This window comes from Staurois parvus, unplaced genomic scaffold, assembly GCF_062004578.1.
Source record: "Staurois parvus isolate SC_StPar_1 unplaced genomic scaffold, SC_StPar_1.0 ptg000436l, whole genome shotgun sequence".
Taxonomy (NCBI): Eukaryota; Metazoa; Chordata; class Amphibia; order Anura; family Ranidae; genus Staurois; species Staurois parvus.
In genome coordinates, this window is record NW_028318232.1 from 6,707,838 (window position 1) to 6,729,277 (window position 21,440).

The 21,440-nt window shown below is 41.3% G+C and overlaps 2 protein-coding genes across 2 annotated transcripts in view; one reads left to right on the forward strand and one right to left on the reverse strand.

The window, feature by feature from the left end:
- MEI1 (meiotic double-stranded break formation protein 1) overlaps positions 1-5,558 on the reverse strand; it is a 576,193-nt gene extending 570,635 nt beyond the window's left edge. The window contains exons 1-2 of the mRNA XM_089687729.1: positions 5,424-5,558; positions 2,662-2,785 (exon numbers count right to left, since the gene is read on the reverse strand). Coding sequence (XP_089543855.1) covers positions 2,662-2,785; positions 5,424-5,558 — 259 coding nt within the window. The remainder of the gene's footprint in view (positions 1-2,661; positions 2,786-5,423) is intronic.
- A 4,198-nt stretch (positions 5,559-9,756) lies between these two features.
- On the forward strand, positions 9,757-14,693 carry SNU13 (small nuclear ribonucleoprotein 13). The gene is given in 5 exon segments (XM_089687730.1): positions 9,757-9,766; positions 9,930-10,004; positions 10,007-10,068; positions 10,278-10,398; positions 14,091-14,693. Coding segments are annotated over 5 exon segments (531 nt in total). The 3' UTR covers positions 14,354-14,693.
- Positions 14,694-21,440: the final 6,747 nt, after the last annotated feature.

The following is a 21,440-nucleotide window of genomic DNA, read 5'->3' on the forward strand; positions in this document are numbered from 1 at the left end:
ACGAGTACTTGTACTCATGCAAATGCTCCGATACCTAAACCGACACCTTTGCAGTGCGATTTGAGCCCATGCAAAATGAACGAGCTCAAATCGCAATGTAGTCAATGTAGTCATCCATAAGACCAAAAATAGGTACTGCTAGTAGACAGTTCTGAGGCAGAGAGAGTAGAAAAAGATGGAAGAATATGGTAAGAGAGAGCAGAGGGAGTAGAGGGAAGAAAAAAAATGATGGGGAAGGAGTCCATTTCCACCCCGGAGGCTAGCTCCGGGTATATCAACACCACATTAGGTTACAATTCTAAGAAACGTGCAAGCAATTGTGTTGGTAGGAGATGGTCTAGCCAGGGTTGCTAAGTGCGCATGAATTTATCATGCATGTCATTTAGTATTGCTGTCAGTTTTTCATTCACCAAACTTTGTGTATTTCTAAGATGGCAATGGAACCACCACTCCCTGGGAAATGAGCAACTGTACACTTCAAATGCAGCATATATTCCCAGAGTGCAAAGTGGGAAACTGGAAGCAAAAAATCTGTTGGGAGGGTAAAATACAAACTCTATTTTGGAGATGTTGTAGAGTCAAAAAATGTGCAAACATTCAAGTAAACGTAAAACCAAAACATTTTTTTCCATTTTGGATAGAGTAAGGGAGGGTTAAAACTGCTGACAGTTTTTTTTCTTCTATCTGTGACCCTTTAGGGAGATTTAACTTAACCACTTCAATAACAGGCATGTTCACCCCCTTCCTGCCCAGGCCAATTTTCAGCTTTCAATGCTGTCACACTTTGAATGACAATTGTGTGGTCATGCAACACTACCCATATGACATTTTATCATTTTTCTCACACAAATAGAGCTGTCTTTTGGTAATATTTAATCACCACTGAGTTTTTTTACTTTTTTGCTAACTGAATGAAAAAAGACCACAACATTTTGAAAAAAAAGCATTTTTCTTTTTTTGTTATAAAATTTAGCAAATAAATAATTATTCTTCATAAATGTAGGCCAAATTGTATTCTGCTACATTTCTTTGGTGAAAATAACACACTGTGACCAGAGCAATATGGTGTTACCATAGTACTACTCTTGGGAAATGATCAGGATTGGTTTTTTTTTGCAACACTTTATGGTTGCTTATACCAGTGAATTTCTCTGGTATAAGCAACCATTTTTACTGCATGAAATTGATTCATTCATGTATTGTTGTAATTAGCTGTGATTGGCCAAAGCTAATCACATGGTACATATGGGCTGTGATTGGCCCTGTCTGTACCATGCGATCCCTGTCACCAGCTAGCAACACAATTGTACACAATGAATGGCATGAATCCGAGTCATTCACGAAAGTCTCACCCAGCTGTCATTATACAATTGGCCAGACGGAATTGGTACTAAAGCTAAAATCGGTTTTACCTTAATGCATTCCTCGCATTAAGGTAAAAAAAAAAAAGATTAATATTTCCCTGTCCTACCTGTGCACAGCTGCATCTCTTCTCCCCTCTCTTTCTCAACAGGAGGATATCAAAAGATATTTTTCCAAAATTGGAGAAATGTCCTCTTGGACAGTTGTTTTGGAAACAAGTGTCCCCACAGGAAGATTTACCCCGATTCCTGTTCTGGTGGCAACTTAAAAGTTTGGGTTTACCCTCATTTTCATTCCCATGGACAATGGTGATAAGGACAATAAGAATGAAGTTCCCTTACGGGGATACAGACAGCAATAAAAACCTGATAGTGGTTTTAACCCCCCACACCGCTACACCTAATAAAAAGTTTTCCCTTTAGTTATTTTATAGCAATCTAACATTCTTCTTCATGCTGTACAGGGCTTTTCAGTGGACTTGGAAGACCTAGTAGTACTGGGACACTTTTTCTGGACTGAGGCTTACGCCTAACCTTACATGGAATAAGGACCTCATGAATCTCAATCCATGTATGGGCATCCTGGTTGTAGAGAAGTTGATCTATTGATCGACTTCTATACAACCAGCCTGTCGGATTTTTCCAGAATGATCAGTGCCGCCAGCTATAGCTTACAACTCTGATTATTGTGTTCTGATGGCAGGGAAGGCTCTCCGCCATGAGAACATATCACAGCGGAAGTGAATTCCCCTCAAATGTAAGGATGGGGGAATCGGCACATATTTTTCCTTAAAGTGGAGTTGCACACAAAAGCAGAAGCTACGCTTATTTGCCTCCTCCCCCCTCCACTGAATTATTTCTTAGATACACAGAATATAACTGGATACTAACATTTATAGGGAAAGTTGATCCAGGGAATATCCAATTGCCTCTTGGGTGATCAGGAAGGAATTTTCTCCCCTGCAGAAGCTTATTGGATCATGCTTTTCTGTGTTTTTTCCTTCCTCTGGATCAACTGTGGGTGTAGGATTATAATTTTTTTTTTTATGGTTGAACTGGAAGGACTTTGGTCTATTTTCAGCCAAACTAACTAAGAATGTAAAATGGGCATATTCAGTGTGTACACAGTAGCAGCCACTACATGGAGCATTGTTTTAAATTTAAGTTCTTACAGGCAGAGCTTATACCCAAAGGTCTGGTGCTGTGTCCTGCAATAAACACTTGTAGAAAATCAATTTGTATACCTAAATGCATTTAACCATTTCTCATTAGACAGAAATCATTGCTTTGCTTTAAATACCCAGCAATTGTTCAATGAAATGGGTGCAAATTCTTCCATCATTTAGCAGTAGCCCAACAACAGTAGATGAATTGTTTTCCAAGTATTCTTGAAAGCTAGCCAGTACATGCTTCTTGCGAACCACCTATTTTAAAAAAAAATGTATACATTGCATGATACTATTTCAGTTTAAAATAAAAAAATATTAATTTAAATGTGTCTGTATTGTATATATAGCAATAAAGCACAGACAAACAACAAAACAATAAGTATTATTTCAGAGAACTAGACTATCTATGTATATTTTTTCATAATGAGTAGCTTCCTTCTTAACCTCCCCCTATGCATGACTCTAGATTTCTCCAGAGCCTCTCCCTTTCTCTGGAACTTCCTACCCCAATCTGTCTGGCTATCTCCTAGTCTATCCACCTTTAGGCAATCCCAGCAAACTCATGTCTTTGGGGAAGTCTACTCTGCCATCACCTAAAAACTGCGCTACAACTTTCTCCGTCAGGTCATTCCTCATAGTTATTACCATTTGCATCACTTGCCTCTCTGTTGTAGTTGGTAAACTGTCAGGAGGAGTGCCATTTTAATCCCCTTGTATTGAACTGTATTGTAACTGTAATGTACCGTATATTTCTCTCCATAAGACGCACTTTTCCCTCCCCCATAAAATGGGGGGAAATGTCTGCGTCTTATGGAGCGAATATGGAGCGGCCCGGTATTCTTTGTTGCCGCCGCTGTGTTAGGACCTGCTACTCGGTCCTACCTGTTTCTCGGTCCAGCAGTGTCCTCACCTGCTGTCTTCTCTCCCTGGCACCGGCCTCTTTAGTGTGGTTACCTGGCTGTGACAGCTTGCAGCTTCACAGTCGGGTGCCCACTGTGCATGCGCAAGAAGCGCTGTGCTTTCTGAATGGCCCCGTAGTCTTCTGGGACCTGTCACGTGTCCCAGAAGAGTACGGGGAGAGAGGCGATCGCAGCGGAATATAAAAAAAAAATATTGGCAGCATTTAAAAATGAAAAAAAAAAATGTAGGGGTCTACCCCCAGTCAGGCCTGGTATGGCTTTTAAGGGGAACCCCATGCCATGTTAAAAAAAAAATGGCGTTGGGTTACCCTCAAAATCTATACCAGACCTTTATCTAAGCATGCAGCCCGGCAGGCTAGGAACACCTCCACAACCATACCAGGTCACATGCCCTCAACATGGGTGGGATGCTTTGGGGAACTCCCCCCCCCTTCCCAAAGCACCTTGTCCCCATACTGATGAGGACAAGGGCCTCTTCCCAGCAACCCTGGGCGGGGGGCTTATTGTAATCTGGAAGCCCCCTTTAACAAGGGGACCCCCAGATCCAGAATTCCCCCATGTGAATGAGTATGGGGACCCCACGCCATTTTTTGAAAAAAAATTGGCATGGGTTCTCCTTAAAATCCATACCAGATCCAAAGGGCCTGGTAAGGATTTAACTTTCTTTTTTTTGTTTAATGGCGGCAATTCTTTTGTTTACATTCTGCTGTCAGCATTGATGCTGATTTATATGCTTGTCTGCTGCCCTATAGCATAAATACTTCTACAGGGCGGCAGGGCTATGCAAAATCACCTTATATATATGTGATTTTGCATTTCTGGGTAGGGGGCGTGGGCGCCCTACCTGCGCCGCCATTGGCGCCTTCAGCTGTCGATCACCGGGTCCCAGACGGTGATTCCCCGCTGGCACCCAGCGATCACCTAGTATTACTGACAGGGGAGAAGTCTGTATGTAAACAATTCCTGCCCAGTGTCATTAGTACAGTGTCAGTGCCCACTGCAGTACCGCTACAATTGCTGATCACCATTACTAGTATTAAAAAAGAAAAAAAAATTCCAGTATATATACCGCCATTTGTAGACACTATAACTTTCACGTAAACCAATTAATTTACACGTAATTAAGATTTTTTTAGCAAATGTAGCAGAATACAATTTGGTCTAAATTTATGACGAAATTAGATTTTTTTACTGCACATGTTTAATAGCAAAAAGTCAAAAATATTGTTTTATTCTGAAAATTGTCGGTCTTTTTTTGTTTTTAGTGCAAAAAATAAAAACCACAGAGGCGATAAAATACCACCGAAACAAAGCTCCATTTGTGGGAAAAAAAGGACATACATTTAATTTGGGTGCAACGTTGCATGACTGCGCAATTGGCAGTTAAAGTAACGCAGAGCCGTATTGCAACAAATGCAGAGCCATACAAAGCAATGTGCAGGAGCTGATAGGGGAGGGATCAGTATTGTTTACATACAGGTCTTTCCCCGTCAGTGATACTCGGCGATCACTGGGTGCCGGCGGGGAATCACTAGCCAGAACCTGGTGATCGAAAACTGAGGCTGCCAATGACGGCGCGGGTAGGGGCGCACGCGCCCCCCACTCAGAAATGCAAGATCACGTATATATATGTGATTTCACGCAGCCCTGCAGCAGTATTTTGGCTATAGGGCAACGGGAAAGCAGTTAAGGTGGTAATTAAAATCACTTAGTGCCTTATCTGTATTAAATTAGCATTGGAACCTGTGCAGTTAATACGCATTCAGTTTTAAAGGGATGAGGTGGTAACCCTAACTAAAACCCAGCAGGAAATGCTGCATATGGTATGTGCACTGATGATGTGAAGTAAATATTTTGTGAATTTACAAGTATATGTCCAAACTCATGAAGAAAATGACATACAGTAAACATACAGCATGTGTGGTGCTGTAATATACTGTATATATTGAGACAAGTATTTGAGGTCTACTTACAGAGACCATCTCCTCCTCCATCATCTCTATGACACATGCCAAACAGAGAGGTGCATCACCAGCTCCCGATACTGGGAGAAGCCAGTATGCATCATGGCGATAATGGGCCCGTTCATACAGCTGTGGCCCTGCCATCGGCGCTGGCTTTGTTGCTATCCCTCAGTTCACACAGCAGTCAGGAATCACCACACTTGTTCCCGCTCTTTTCTTAGTGGGAGTCAGTCAGGAAAGCCAGCTGTGATTGGCTAGACTGTATCAGAGGGGGCGTTCCTGAAATAGTACAGAAGGGAAGGTGATGTGTACATTTCCAGTCAGGACTTACAAATCCTAAAAGCCTTCTTTAACCGTTTCAATACCGTGCAATTTTACACCTTCCTGCCCAGGCCATTTTTCAGGTTTCAGCGCTCTCACACTTTGAATGACAATTGCGCGGTCATACAACACTGTACCCAAACTAAAATTTTATCATTTTTTTCACACAACTAGAGCTTTCTTTTGGTGGTATTTAATCACCGATGGGGTTTTTATTTTTTGCTAAATTAACAAAAAAAGACCAAAAATTTTGAAAAAAAAACACATTTTTCTTTGTTTCTGTTATAAAAGTTTACAAATAAATAATTGTTCTTCATAAATTTAGGCCGAGATGTATTCTGCTACATGTCTTTGGTGAAAATAACCCAAATTAGGATGTATTTTTTAGTTTGTAGGAAGGTTATAGAGTTCACAAACTATGGTATAGATCTGAATATTGATCAATCCTGAAGTACTGACAGCCAATCTAATTTCTTGAGGTCCAAGAATGTCAGAACAGTACAGATATCCCCCAAATTACCCCTTTTTGCAGAGTAGACAGTCCGACGTACTTCATAAGAGGCATGGCGAGTTTTTTGAAGTTGTATTTTTTTGTCATAATTTTTCGGAAAATTAAAAAAATTATTTTCACTATTTGTTTTTTTACATACTGTCACCAATGCAGTACAGCATCATCATATAACTGGCATGGCGGTTAACAGGGACACTGACTGGTGACAGTATGAAAAAAAAATATATATATTTTTTTTTATTATATTTAATTTTTTATTACATTTTTTTTTATTTTTTTTTAAGATTTGTTTTTCATATTTTACTATGACCAAAGTAGTACAATGTTACCATAGTAACATTGTACTACTTTGGGGAAGTGATTAGTATTTTTTTTTTTTTACACAATTTGCTTATAGCAAAGAATTACTTTGCTATAAGCAAGCATTTACCTGAATGAAATCGATTCATTCAGCTTTTTTTTTTTTTTTGTGCTTAGCTGTGATTTGGTCACAGCTAATCACATGACATGTGCATGTGATTAGCTGTGACCATTCACAGCTAGGCACTAGTATACAATGGATGGCATCATGAATGAAGCCATCCATTGTATACAACTGTCATGTGACCTGCTGTGTGTGGTCACAGCAGGTCACATGGTACCAGCAACGGGTGCCGGTACTCGGATCTGTCATCGGCCGTGTCCGAGGTGCACGGCCGGTGACAGATCGCACTGCTGCGCCGCTCTGCATTAGCGCAAACTGCGCATGTGCGGGAGCACGCCAAATGGCGTGCACCCGGAGTGAAGAGACACATCTGAAGCCGCCAAACGGCCACTGGCCGGGCGGCTAATGGTTAACCACTTGCCCTCCTGAGGATTTACCCCCTTTAACCTCCTTAGCGGTTTTCCCGAGTGTAGCTCGGGGTAAAATTTGAGTACCAACAGCGGTAACCCCGAGCTACACTCGGGCTTACCATGCGGCGTTGCTCAGGGAGTCCCTGCAGCACTTACCTTGTCCTTCGCTCCCACGATGTGTCCCCTGCAGCATCCCCGGCCATCTCCTCTGGCCGATGCCGGCATCCATGTTCCAGTCCCAGTGACGTCGGGACGTACGGGCGCCGGAACCAGCGGCAAATTTGAAATTTTAAAAAAATGTCATTTTTGCTGTCATTGCTGTTTCAATGCATTTCACATATATTTTGTCCCTACTGCTTTGTCCTGTGCCCTGCCTGCATTTTGACTGTTCTTTCTGCCTGGAAACTTAGAGAAGTCCATGGCGTCCAAAAAGCATCCCTTTACGTCAAAAGCGGTTTTAGACCAGCTAGAGAACAACGATAGTAAATCAGAACCACTTGCAGAATTGAGTGATGATTCGTGGGGAAATCCGTCATCAGACACTGAAAACGATTTTGCGACTTTGCTCAGCGATGTGTGAATTTGCCTCTGTATTTCAAATTTCAGTGTTTTTGGTTTGATTATATTATTTAATTAAATTTATTATTATATTATTATTTTTTATGATTATTTAATAAATTATAATTTATGATTTCGTGTTTCAAGTTTTATCATATCCGGAATGTTTACTAGACTCTTGTTCGTACAGATTTCAGTGAGTTATTCCTAAAAATTACAGCCTACAATAAAAAACTACATATTTCCATGCAAAAAAATGGTACCGCTTTCAGCACAAAAAATCGGAAAGAATCATACCGCCGAGGAGGTTAATCCCACTGAACCTCAAGCCTATGGCATTGTTTATTCCCAGCTAAGAGTCGTGGTGTGTTTTTTTAAAGTTAATACCAAGGCATTTTTTTTTACTCCCACTAGCCATAGTCTGGCTCTGAAGTTTGAAGAACACTAAACTGGCCCATAGTTTTGAAAGTTTGGAGACCCCTGCTCTAAAATGTTGGGTTTCCCATCACTGTTCATCTTGATGGCAATGGTATACCTCCCAACTTTTTGAGATGGGAACCAGGCATACCTGTTAGATATATTATGTGCACATAGGACATGCCCCCCCTTAACCACTGAGGCCAATTTTCAGCTTTCAGCACTGTCGCACATTAAATGACAATTGTGCGGTCATGCAACACTGCATTCATATGACATTTTTATCATTTATTTCACACAGAGCTTTCCTTTGGTAGTATTTAATCGCCACTGGGGGTTTTATTTTTTGCACTATAAACAAAAAAAAGCAAAAAATTTCTACTATAAAATTTTGTAAACAGGCAATTCTTCTTCACTGATGTGCGTTGATGAGGCAGCACTGATGATGCTGCAATGTTGGTCACTGATAGGCGACACTGACTGATAGTACTGACTGATGGCACTGCTGGGCATGGATCATCAGTGCTGATCTGCTCTGACAGCTGCTGGTTATCGACAGTACTTTTCTCACGCTGTGACAGTATGAGGAAAGTGCTGCCGATAATCGGCAACTGTATGTACTCCATGATCTGCTGTGTCATTGGACACAGCTGTTCACACGGTAAAAAGTCGCTGTGATTGGCCTTGTACCTCATCACATGATCAGTTGTGTCCATAGGACACAGCGATCGTCGGGTGCATACCACTGAGGCAAGTGGAAAGGCACATTCTGGGAAGATGTCATACGACGCCCTCCCAAACTGGACGACCGCGCTATAGCTGCTATTCAGCTATAGCGTGGTTAGCAAGTGGTTAAAGAAGAATTATACAAAAAAAGATTAGTTAAAGCCACACGTGCTTTTTTTTTTACCACTACTATTCCTTTATACATGCTTTTGAAAATTACAAATACTGCAATTCACAAACTGGAATAAAGGTTTAGCACTGAGAAACACTTTTTGAGTGACAAAAGTTCATTTTATATAAAACTATATAGATCAGGCCAAAATGAGGAGGAAAGAGGGACTTTGTCCCAAATCTATGCAATAGAGGATACATCTACCATCCACTGTGCACAATGAAGGAATGGTGAACCATAAGAAGCCCTGAACTCTGCTCTCTCCTCCTGGCTGCATGTCCCTCTGCACTGGGAATACCCGAGCCTGAGCCAAGGCCTGTTCAGGTACACCCAGGGGTGGACTAAAAACTAATGGGGCCCCCGGGCAATAGGGGATCATGGGGCCCCTGTGTCCTTGCCCAAACTCAAAAAAGCCTATGAAAAAGGTACCAGGAGCATCTCATGGAGCCCCCTAATGACCTCGGGCAGTGCTCGAGTTTCCAAATGGTCAGTCCATCCCTGGGTACACCCAAACTGCTCTCCTTTGACTTGTACTCTGGGTTCTCTCCAGCACAATCCTGTCCTAATCTGCTGCTCCACTACATTCCTTCCATCATAGGCACCAGTCTATCTCTTTCTGCTTTCTCGGGGTTTTTTGCCCCCTGATGACATCCGCACAGCATACACATGTACCCTGAACTGCCGCCAAACCTATAAGGAAGACAGTATTCCCGGAGCAGCCTAGGACAGAACAGCGGAAGTGTGGCGCAGCTTACAAAAATATATTTACAGCTGCACTTCATTGTGGAAGGATTACACGAGGCATGCTTGCACGTGAACAGCACGCTGCCTATAAACGCTTTTCAATGACAGCGGAAGCGATTGTTATACAGAGCTAATACAATGTTCTGTGTCACAGCGCCGCCTAGCGGGCAAACCCTGGCAGGAAGAGCGACTCAGTTCTCGCTTAGACTCATGGGAAATGAGTTTCCATAAGCTCCGCCTTTTCCGCTCTTTGGGCGCCGGAAGTTGAGAACACGTTGGTGTTGCATCGCTGTATAGAGGTTCATTCGATTTTCCTCCGTGAAGCTTCCGAGCAGAGGGGACCAGGCGACTTCCTAACCGGGTGTAAAATGGTATGGTGGTGTTGGGGTAACCTGTACGTGGTCGGTGTGGCGTTGTATATGGTGGGGGCGGGAATGTGCCGTGTTATGAAGATGTATCCGCACGTGCTGTTATTGCAGCCTCCTGCAGGCACGCTGTGCTCCTGTTATCTCTCTTGTGACTGACCCTTCTCAATGCATTGTATGATCTGTGTGTCACTCTGTTCTATGTTGTTTTACAGACTGAACCAGAAGTGAACCCCAAAGCCTACCCATTGGCCGATGCTCAGCTTACAAAGACTCTTCTAGATCTGGTACAGCAGGGTTCCAATTACAAGCAGCTTCGTAAAGGGGCCAATGAAGGTACACACTGCCTTTATACGGCATCCATGTAGATACTTACAATGTTTACTCAGTGCTGGGAAAGAATTGTCTGCTACATAAGAAGGGCCCCCCCAGTTTTATTGCCCGTAGAAAACTGGGAATGGGCTTTACAATGTTGTACCAGTGTTTAGTCACTAATGAGCATGACAAACCAGGAAGGTTTACCCCCTTCCTGTCCAGGCCAATTTTCACCTTTCAGTGCTGTCACACTTTGACAATTGCGCAGTCATGCAACACTGTACCCAAACTAATTTTTTGTATTTTTTTTTTCTGCTAAACAAACTATAAAAGACTGAATTTGTTAAAATTTTGTGTAACATAGTAATTTCTCTCCACTGATGTGCCCTAATGAAGTGGCACTGCAAGGCAGCACTCATATATCGCACTGCTAGGTGGCACTGACAGGCAGCTCTGATGGGCACTGGTATGTGGCTTTGATGGGCACTTACAAGTGGCACTGATGGGGCTGTCCTGATGATCAGTATATATGTCCCCTCTTAGGAATGCCGATTACTGGCTCAATTCTCACGAGCTGTCAGCGTGAGGAGAGGACTGCTCATAACCAGCATTTCCTATTTACATATGATTTGGACACAGCTGATCACATGACAGAGCCAATGTCATCAGCTATTTACATGTATAGGTGATCCGCTGTGTCCCAGGAACACAGCGCACATGGGCAGTTAGTGGGAGGATGTCATGATATCCTCCCAGAAGGAGTGAATTGCCACCTGCTGGTCATTTTCCATATGGTGGGAGGCGGTTAAAGAAGCCTAGCCAAGCATTTAGGTCATACTCTTCTTCTGGGTCACAGGAGTGTACTTATTTCTGCACTCAAAGATTCAGCCAACAGTGGGCTAAAGTTCACTGTCAGCTGACATCGCAGAGCCAGTCCACTCTGCAAGCGTTCTGACCGTAATAGTTCCACAATAGTAGTGCACTGCTCAGAGCCTGAGCCAGCCGCTACCATCCCCTCCACAGCCCAGCGTTCCAGGGAGTGCTGGAGGGGCAGAGCAGACAGCCTGTTACTGTCTGCTCAGTGAACCCTCAGAGTGTGGAGTCATCAGAGGTCGTGTTTTAAAGGTGGCAGGGGACAGTGGTAGCATCAGATCAGTGCTGCAGCCATTTAGATTGGTATGTGTGTATTTGTTTCCAATCCCGAACTTCTACTTTAACCAGTTAACCACTTGCCCTCGAGGATTTGCCCCCTTTCCTGACCAGGGCTTTTTTTGCAATACAGTGCTGCGTTACTTTAACTGACAATTGTGTGGTCATGCAATGATGCACCCCCCCCCCCCAAAAAAAAAACAAACGGAGCTCTCTTTCTGTGATATTTGATCTGCTCCATTATTTTTTGCGCTATAAACAAAACGCCAACAATTTTGAAAAAAAAAAACCCAACATTTAGACTTTTTGCTATAAAACATCCAGTAACATTTAAAAAATCTAATTTTGTGATAAATTTAGGCCAGAATGTATTCTGCTACATGTCTTTGCAAAAATAAAAATCCCCAGTACGTGTAAATGAATTGGTTTACGTAAAAGTTATAGCGTCTACAAATGGCGGTATATATACTGGATATGTTTTTGTCTGTTTTATACTAGTAATGGCGGTGATCAGCGACTTATATCAGGACTGCAGCGGGCATTCTGACACTGGGGAGAACTGAGTAAATGTCACTGACATCCTCAGTGACACTGATGCAGTGATCAGTGCTAATACAAAGCACTGTACTAATGACCCTGGGCAGGAAGGTGTTAACATCTGGGGCGATCAAAAGGTTACTGTTTTCATGTGTAAGCAAGCTGCTTTGTATTGCTCTGCAATACTGAGCAATACAATGCAGAGCAATACAAAGCAGTGTGCTGGAGCTGACGGGAGAGATCTGTATTGATTACATACAGACCTCTCCCCTGTCAGTGTTCCTCTGCGATCACCGGCTGGGACCGAGTGACCAACAGCTGTAGCCGCTAATGGCGGCACCCCCTACCCAGAAATTAAAAAAAAAAAAAAAAGTGCGTATGTATGTCAGAAGCAGTTAAGGACTGGACATATAGCAGATTTACATTGACTCCCGAAAATGTCAATCACTGGGTCCTGGCCAGTGATTCATGGTCAAGACTCTGATTGGTGAAGTTTACACACAGATCTTGCTCCTGTCAGCAGAGACATGCCGCTTTCTGTGTCTCTGCAACGGGATAGAATGCCGTGCATCCCATTGTATAACAATGTACAAAACAGTACACTGTTAACCCTTTGATAACCTCAGATGTTAACCCCTGCTTGCCCAGTGCCATTAGTACAGTCAGTGCTTTTTTTTTTTTTTTTTTTTTTATAGCGCAAAAAATAAACGCAGAGGTTATCAAATACCAAAAGAGCTTTGTGGGGAAAAATGACCTAAATTTCATTTATGTACAGCGTTGTATGCCCACGCAATTGTCAGTTAAAGTAACAGTGCCGTATAAAAAAAAAAAAAAATGGCCTGGTCATTAAGGTGGGTAAATCTTTTGGAGGACAAGTGGTTAAAGTGTATCAAAAGCTAAAACCATTTTCCCTGAAGATTTAGGCCTCATGCACACACAATGTACAAAAAATGCAGTTTTTTTTTTTCAGACATTTATGTTTATTCAGACTTTAAATGCACCTCTGTTACCCCCGTAAGCACTTCTAGCTGTGGCCATCTTGAGTAAGGGAAGATGATTCATGTTGCATTTACTTCCTGTAATCCAGCTGCCCTTAGCTCATGCATGCAGGCAGGAGGGTGTGCTTAGCTGTAAAAAACCTTTCCTCTAGATGAAAGGAAAATTTCTTGGAATATATCTTTTTTTTTTTTTTTTTTTTTTACATCAGTTCTTAAAACAAGATAACATGCCTTTTATTTCTATTTACTAATACAAGCAGCATAAGTATTAAAAAATAGTTTAATTGAGAGTGTGGTTCTACTTTAATTGGTGTGGAGACCCAGGTAACATGCAACTCAGAAGTTCACAATTTAATCTGCAGTGTACCCCAAAAGCACTAAAAACTGGTTCAAAGCATGATGAACTTTACACATGGAGGCTCCTATTACCATTTGCAGAAGAAAGGAGGCGTTAGTGAAAAATTATCAAAGGATTAAATGGGGAGAGCTGCTTTGCCAGTGTAATTTGTAGGGCTGAGCTGTTAGACATCTGTTATTGCTTTCAGCACTCCTGATGAAAGCTATGCCCAAGCTCATTCTGGAAGAGGTGTGTTGGGGATTGAGCAGAAACAGAGGTGGAAGCAACAGACAAAGTAGTCCAAGTTTGCCCCTCCTTTTTTTGTTTAGTCTTCGCATATATCTAGGTTTGTCGAGCATATTTAAATACATTTATTTTGCCCATAGACGCTTCAACAAATGATCACTTCCTTTGTTTTGTTGATCAATAGTCAACAACCCAATCAATAGATATGCTGGACACGGGGAAGTGGATTTCGATTGCTAGTAGGAAGTTGTGGTCATAAATTGATCGTATCTTTCACCATGTAGACTCATAATCTGATTAATTGAAATATGATCAAAATTGAAATCTTCAACCATTTTCTATACTGGAGGGGTGATTTTCTCTGTGCTAAATTATCATGTTTTGTTTATTGCACAAACTGGTTAGAAATGCCATTTGATTTATTTTATGCTCTTTTTATCTTGCAGCCACAAAAACACTAAACAGAGGGATTGCAGAGTTTATTGTAATGGCAGCGGATGCAGAACCACTTGAGATCATTCTTCACCTTCCTCTTCTCTGTGAGGATAAGAATGTCCCCTATGTCTTTGTGCGTTCTAAGCAAGCATTGGGAAGAGCCTGTGGTGTCTCAAGACCAGTTGTTGCATGTGCGGTTACTATTAAAGAAGGTTCTCAGTTAAAGCCCCAAATCCAATGTGTCCAGCAATATATAGAGAGACTGCTGGTGTAATATATATATATATATTTTTCTTTTTATTGAAATGACAGTGGGCTCAGTGCAGTGTTGTGCATTGTACATTTTTTTCTTTTTTTCTTAACTAGCCTAAGTCTAATCTGCTTATGTAGGACTATTACGAATTCTAAAAGGAGTATTTAACAGTGACTTCTTTAAAACATCCCTGTATGATCTGTCATGTTTAAGTTTAACTTTCAGTTGTTGACATATAGTATTTTGACTTTTGAAAAAAGGAAAATGCTTCAAGAAATTTCAGTAAATTTGTCTTCCCCCCCCCCCCCCCCCCACGCTAACTTGTATTATATGTATTTTTTAAAATAAAAATATACATGTATGCTTGTTTCCTATTTTCGCCCTTGTGGAAATGATAGTAATGTGTTTTTTAAAATGGTTTTGTTTCCATGGTAAGGCCCCATTTACACTTCACGACTTGGAATCGCAGGCAATATGTACGCAATTCCAAATGGCGTGGCAAGTGCTGCAAAACAAGCATTTGGGCACCATTCATTCTTAGTGGCACCCTAAATGTAACACTATTTTTGTTATGTGACATGATTGCGTGAAAATAGGCTTTTAATAATCATGTGAATCTTGATGCCCAAAAAGGAGCAGGAGCTTCTTTAGGATGACAATTGCATAGGGCAGCCCATTAAAGTGAATAAGCTGTCATATGTGCAATATGCAGAATCACATTAAAACTGCGCTATGAAAACTGCATGGAGACATAACCAAAACTAAACTTTAAATATTTATTGTACCAAGAATTGAACTCCTGGCTGTAAATATAACATTTGCTCATGCAAAATTTCTTAAGGCAAATATTTTCATAAGTATTGGATTTTTGCTATGAGCAGTTAGTAATATAAGCTTATGTTTGTATAATTACCTATTATAGGTAGTTTTTATCTGGGCAGTAAAATAAAGCGTGCAATAGTTGTGACAGTGTGGAAAATGCAATAGTCGCCCATTCAGTTTAAAAAAGAAATCCAAGGCAAATTGTGTACAATTTAAAAAAAAATTTTTTTTCTTTCTTACACACTTACCGGCCACTTTATCAGGTACACCTGTTCAATTGCTTGGTAACAAATTGCTAATCAGCCAATTACATGGTAGCAACTAAATGCATTTAGATGTGAATATGACTTATTGAAGTTCAAACGGAGCATCAGAATAGGGAAGAAAAGGGATTTTAATTGACTTTGAATATGGCATGGTTGTTGCCAGATGTACTGGTCTGAGTATTTAAAAACTGCTGATCTATTGAGATTTTCACGCACAACCATCTCTAGGGTTTACAATGAATGGTCCGAATTATTTAGTAATTATCAAGTGAGCGGCATTTGTGTGGACAAACATGCTTGTTTGAGGTCAGAGGAGAATGATAGGCAACATTAACTGATCTTGTTACAACCAAAGTATGCATGTATGCAATCCCTGAAGGCACAGCACGTTGAACCTTGAAACAGATGGGCTTCAGCAGCAGAAGACCACACTGGGTGCCACTCCTGTCGGCTAAGAACAGGAAATGGAGGCTATAATTCACACACTCACCAAATTTGGACAATAGAATATTGGAAAATTGTTGCCTGATCTGATTCTATTTCCTTAGAGAAGGTTGTGTGTGAAAATCCCAGTAGATCAGCAGTTTTTTTTAGATACTTGGACTAGCCTGCCTGGCACCAACAACCATGCCACGTTCAAAGTCACTTAAATCCCCTTTCTTCCCCATTCTGATGTTTGAACTTCAAGTCGTCTTCGCCAAATCTATATGCCAAAATATATTGAGTTGCTGCCATGTTGTCATTGGCTGATTAGCAGTTGCCAAGTAATTGAACCAGTGTACCTAATAAAGGTGTGTGTGTGTGTAATAATAATATATTACAAAGTGTGTGTTTTTGTGTATAAAAACATTTTTATTTTTTATAAGGTTCTAAGCATGCTCTTAAAGGCCTTAGGAAGATAGGTGTGGAGAATACTTGTGGGGAGTGTAAGGGGTGCGTGATGGCGTCAGCAGCAGCTTGAACCGAGTACGATTTAGTGTAAAATAGAGACAAATGCACAATGATGTGGGGTGTGTAACAGAAGTACATGATCTTCCCAGTGAAGAGGGGTGTATCAGCTAAAGTCTAACTATTGCATTAAATGGCAGTCAGTCTGTGCTCCCATATAGAATGCAAAGATGCAAACTGACCATTCTGGGATAGATGTACTTTCCTGGCTGGCATGATCAGTTTGAAATAGAAAGCTGGGGGGACTGGCAGGACCACCAAGTATTTTACACAAGGAAATGGTGTAAAAAGAACAGGATACTGTCTCTAGTGTTCATTGAAGGACATGAGTCATTTCGGATGGGTTTGATGCTGCATCCTTCAAGAGCAACTTAAAAACTAAAATCATGCCTAAAGGATGGCCCTCTAATGGTGGTCAAACCCCTATCTGCAATACAGGATTCAGTTCAAGTGTTTCATTTTTTTTTTTTTTTTTTATATTCCAGTGGATGGCTTTAAGGCAGTAGTCTCCAAACTGTTCCTTTTTGCTTGCACCTCTCCAGCCTTTGGGACACTCTCCAGCTGATGCCAATGGCAAGGCACCATTCCTACTGACACCATTAATGGGGCACTAATCCTCCTGCTAAGACCAATGATGGGGCAGTGTTTACTCCCTCTGTACCCGAGACATTTTCTACTCACACTGGCCACAGTCTGCCCCCCTAAAGCCTGAAAGACTAAACTGGCCCTTTGTTTAAAAAGTTTGGCGAGCCCTGGATTAAGGTCAAGCTGCTTTGTCTTCCACCATGTCCTGGTGGATTTGTAGAAAGGTTATCCAGACCATCACTCCTTCATAGCACTAGACACGCTATTAGTTACTCTGCATTCTAGCAGGGTGCTGAGCGCATCTTGGGCTTTTTATCATTCTGTGTTTTTGTTGTTCAGGTTTGCAAGGCAGCTTCCTGGTCGTCCGTTCACACCTTTTTTTTTACGAAGTTTTATAAGGTTTATGTGGGTGCTAGCTTTGACTGGCAAATCTTGCAGGCGACAGTTTGAGTTCTGTCTGAGGTTGGTTCTCTGTGGCTTTTTTTTTGGGGGGGAGGGGCACTGCTTTGGGACGTCCAATTCGTTATGAAGTTTTGCTGTGTCCTACAGTGAACGATAGAGAACACTGTTTTGTAGTTACCGTAAAATCCTTTTGAGCTCATTGAAGATCAAATGCCCATATTCACCAGTACACCACAGTTCATCAAATGTCCGAAACCTTTATTGAAGACGGATCACAGAGGACATAGTGCAGTATTTTGGAGCCATGCAGAACCCCCATTTCTGACCAATGGGCCCCGCGTGGCTCCAAAACACTGCATGTGACATGATTGTGCTTTAATAAAGATTTAGCCTGTTCATCGATGATCCATGGTGGGTTTGCAAGTGTTTATTTAATATGTGATGTCACCAGTTCTAGCTGGTTACTCCTAAGCTTTCTCCAGGAAAGTGTGTGATGTGAATTGGCTATCTTTGCGTTATTGTCCTGATATTGCTGGCTACTAACTGAATCCTGCATTGCAGTAGGAGGTATGGCCACCACTAGAGCACCACCATGTAAATGTGCTTTTAATTTTTAAGCTGCAGCTCGCACCTTGCTCCTGAAGGTGGCAGCATCAAAACCATATGTGATGAAGTTTGGCTGTGAACTCTAAATAAAAAGGATTTTACATTGGGTTCAATAATCAAATTTAATACAAGTACTGTACATGGTAACACAGACACAGCATAAATATGAATAGTTGGAGTAACTCTTACCTAATGTAATTTCCTTTCCTGGATTGTTCTCTTAGAACCCGGTGCTAGAAACCCACATTCCATGCGTGTTTTCCACAGTGTTTAAAACTAACTGCAGCTGCGATCTGCAGCGGGTGTCTGTTAATGACTTCCCCTAAAGTAGTCTGCACCAGTACAAAAGTACTGTTTTAACTACTTGCCGTTCAAGGACATCCCTGTGTGTCCTTGAGTTGCAGTGGTTAGGCCGGGGCCATAACTAAGAATCTATCTTTTCAGCTGGCGATGTTGAACAAACTGAAAGCAATCCAACCAGCTAATTAGCCTCTGGATCGCTTTTACAGACAGCGGTAAGGAAATGTTATCAATCCTTTGAGATGGCAATAACTATTTAAAAACCAAAACAATGAAAGCGATCCCGTGCCACTTGATTGTGTGCAAAGGTAATTGCATACGTAGCTTGTGCATGTATATGTTAAGTGTTCACACCACACGTGTGGTATCGCCGCAAATGTTCTAGCGAGAGCAATACTAGTATCAGACCTCCTGTGTAACGCTAAACTAGTATCCTGTAAAGGCTTTTAAAGAGTCACTTAGGGAGATTTTTATGCTCATTCCATGAGCATGTGCAATTGTAAAGTGACATGTTGGGTATCTATTTACTTGGCATAACATCTTTTATATTTAACCAAACAATTGGGTAATTGTGGTTTTGTGCATTAAAATTAGTTTGTTTTTTTTCCAAAAAAATTGCAGTTGAAAAACCACTGAGCAAATATTGTGTGACAAAAAACACCCACCATTTTATTCTATAGTTCCTCTGCCTAAAAGTATATAATGTTTTGGGGGTTCAAAGTAATTTTCTACATTTTACATTTATGTGAAGTGTCAATTGATAAAATAAATATGCAGCGCTGAAGAACATGAAATATATAATGTTAATAATAGGTAAACATAAGTTATAGGTGAGTGCTATTATTGGTGCAAAAGTAGTGAAGTGATGACTGCATCTATGAGTGATGCATCAATATAGTATAAGCCAAATGATAAGGTGACAATGGTGGTGAGTCCAATCACAAAATGTAATAGTGTAGTGGATTGTGATAGACAGTCCACATTTTATTAGATGATCAGTAAAATGACAATTTTATAGTCTTGCTACTTTCTGCTCTTTAAATTCCTTACTCTCTTAAGAAAACAATCAGATATAAGTTGACAGAACAATGATGATAATTAAGATGGCGCCTTCAGCTGGAGTCTCACCCTAGGTGACTTTAACGTAAACAACCCCCATAAAAGGGAATGGTTTGTTTTGGGGACAATGATTGGAAGATATCAACACGGATGGAAGAACACGCAGAAACCCAGTGGACTTTTCACCCAATCAATGTATATGTTTTGCCTGCATCATAAGACCTATAAATGATACTGTTAGTTCCTCAATAAAAGGAACTAACAGTATCCTTTTATTGTGTGGGGGGGGGGGGGTCTCACAAAGCTCACAAACCCATCAAAACAGCTCCAAGTAATGGACAAAGTGCTTGTTGCACAAGCTTTTTTGTGCGATTCATCCCATACAAACTAAAGGGTCTAACGCAGCATGTTCCTCTGCATTTCCTGGTGTGAACTGGTTCTGAAAATGAGCAGTAGAAACGTGTTATTCTACACCGCCTTGATGTTGATCCTGACTTAGGCCAGTAGTATATGCTCCTGGTTTTGATGGTTTAGAAACAAGCTGTGTCTGTCTTGCCACTATCCACGAACTCATACAGCCTGGCAACAAGATGCCAGGTGGCTGCAAGCGTGCTGCACCCTTGCTATTAGGTTGCCAGTCTTCTGTCTGGGTAGGGACTTTTTTGAAATCTTGAAGAAAAAAAATTTAATGCATCTAAATGTGGAGAGGTCAGACCGGCTGCTTTTTTTTTTGCCTCTGCTTGTTAGCTGGGTTAAAGGTATTAAGGGATACACAATTAAATTGTTACTAAATCCACAACAGTAAAATCAGCTTGTATATGCAGTAAAGCCTACTTTTTATACTAGCTGTGGAACCTAAGGGGTTAATCCTCTGCATTGTGTAAACAGGCTGTTCGATCCTGTCTTCTCTGATCCGCCCCTTCTTACACAGTCCCCAATCCATCTGCTGATAGTACAGAGCCCTAAGAGAAATGCACAGTTTGGTATGTATTGTTAGAGAGGTTGTTTTTTTTTTTGGGGGGGGGGAGGGGTGCATGTGATCGGCCCAGGGCCAGTCAGCACTGTCCAGAGGGTCAGGGACCATGCAGCCTCAAAGGACAGTCAGGGGAGAATAAACACTGCTCCTGCTGCTGATGAGAAAAGGTATTTAGTAGTTTATATTTACTAAAATAATTACTTTTATGTACTGCGGGAGACCAGACACAAAGAATGTAGGGTCATGGGTTTAGTAACACTTTCAGTATTTTTTTTACTCCAGGAGTATATAATGAGTTTAGAAATTCTAGAGCAATGCTTAAAGTGACACTATGTACTGCAGATTTTAGTCAGCTAAAAGACGAATTAAATAATTCAGATGCCTAAAATATAACTAAAAGGGCATTTTGGTCAAAAGACTAAAACAAAATTTAATGTCAAAATTAACATTGGTATTCAGTTACAGTGGGCTGTGCTACTGCCTTTAGGAGATTAAAACATCTGGCAAACAAAGCTGTAATGATAGCCCAGTATAACCCCTCCCACTTTCAGCATGCCTCACTTTTTTGCCAGTGTCCTAAGAGAACAGATGTTTTTGGGAGAAGAAAACCTTTACTGTTTTTTTTCTGAAGACATTTTATTCTAGCAAAATTCTTCAGGGCCGCATGGGTTTGTTCTACAGCTTTCCTTGGAGGCTGTATCTGGACCACCTTTGTAAGGAAGAAGTGAAGCTGGCTTGTAATGTGGCCTTTGAACACTGGCCTCAGCACTCTGCCAGTCATTCTTGGTGTAACGTGAGTTAGCATCGGGGTGCTTCAATGCACTCATCTGGTGCAATCCTGTCCCTGAAGACTCCTTAGGAAGTATCCCAAAAGGGAGGGTGCGGTCTTGCTGGATTGGGGCATGTGCCTGCCTAACCATCCCTGGAGTGTAGTTTATGGAGGGAACTTTGGGTTTTAGGACCACCCCTAGGTAAGTTAGGATTTTTGCCTCTTAGGGAAGGCAGTGGGTCTCTTAAGGGGTTAAAGTGGTTGTAAGCCTAAAAACATAAAACTGTTACTGCCTCATTAAGGTAATTAAATCTGCTGTGTGCTGTTCATATTTTTTTTCTGCTGCCAGTAAGCTATAATACCTGGTTGATCCTG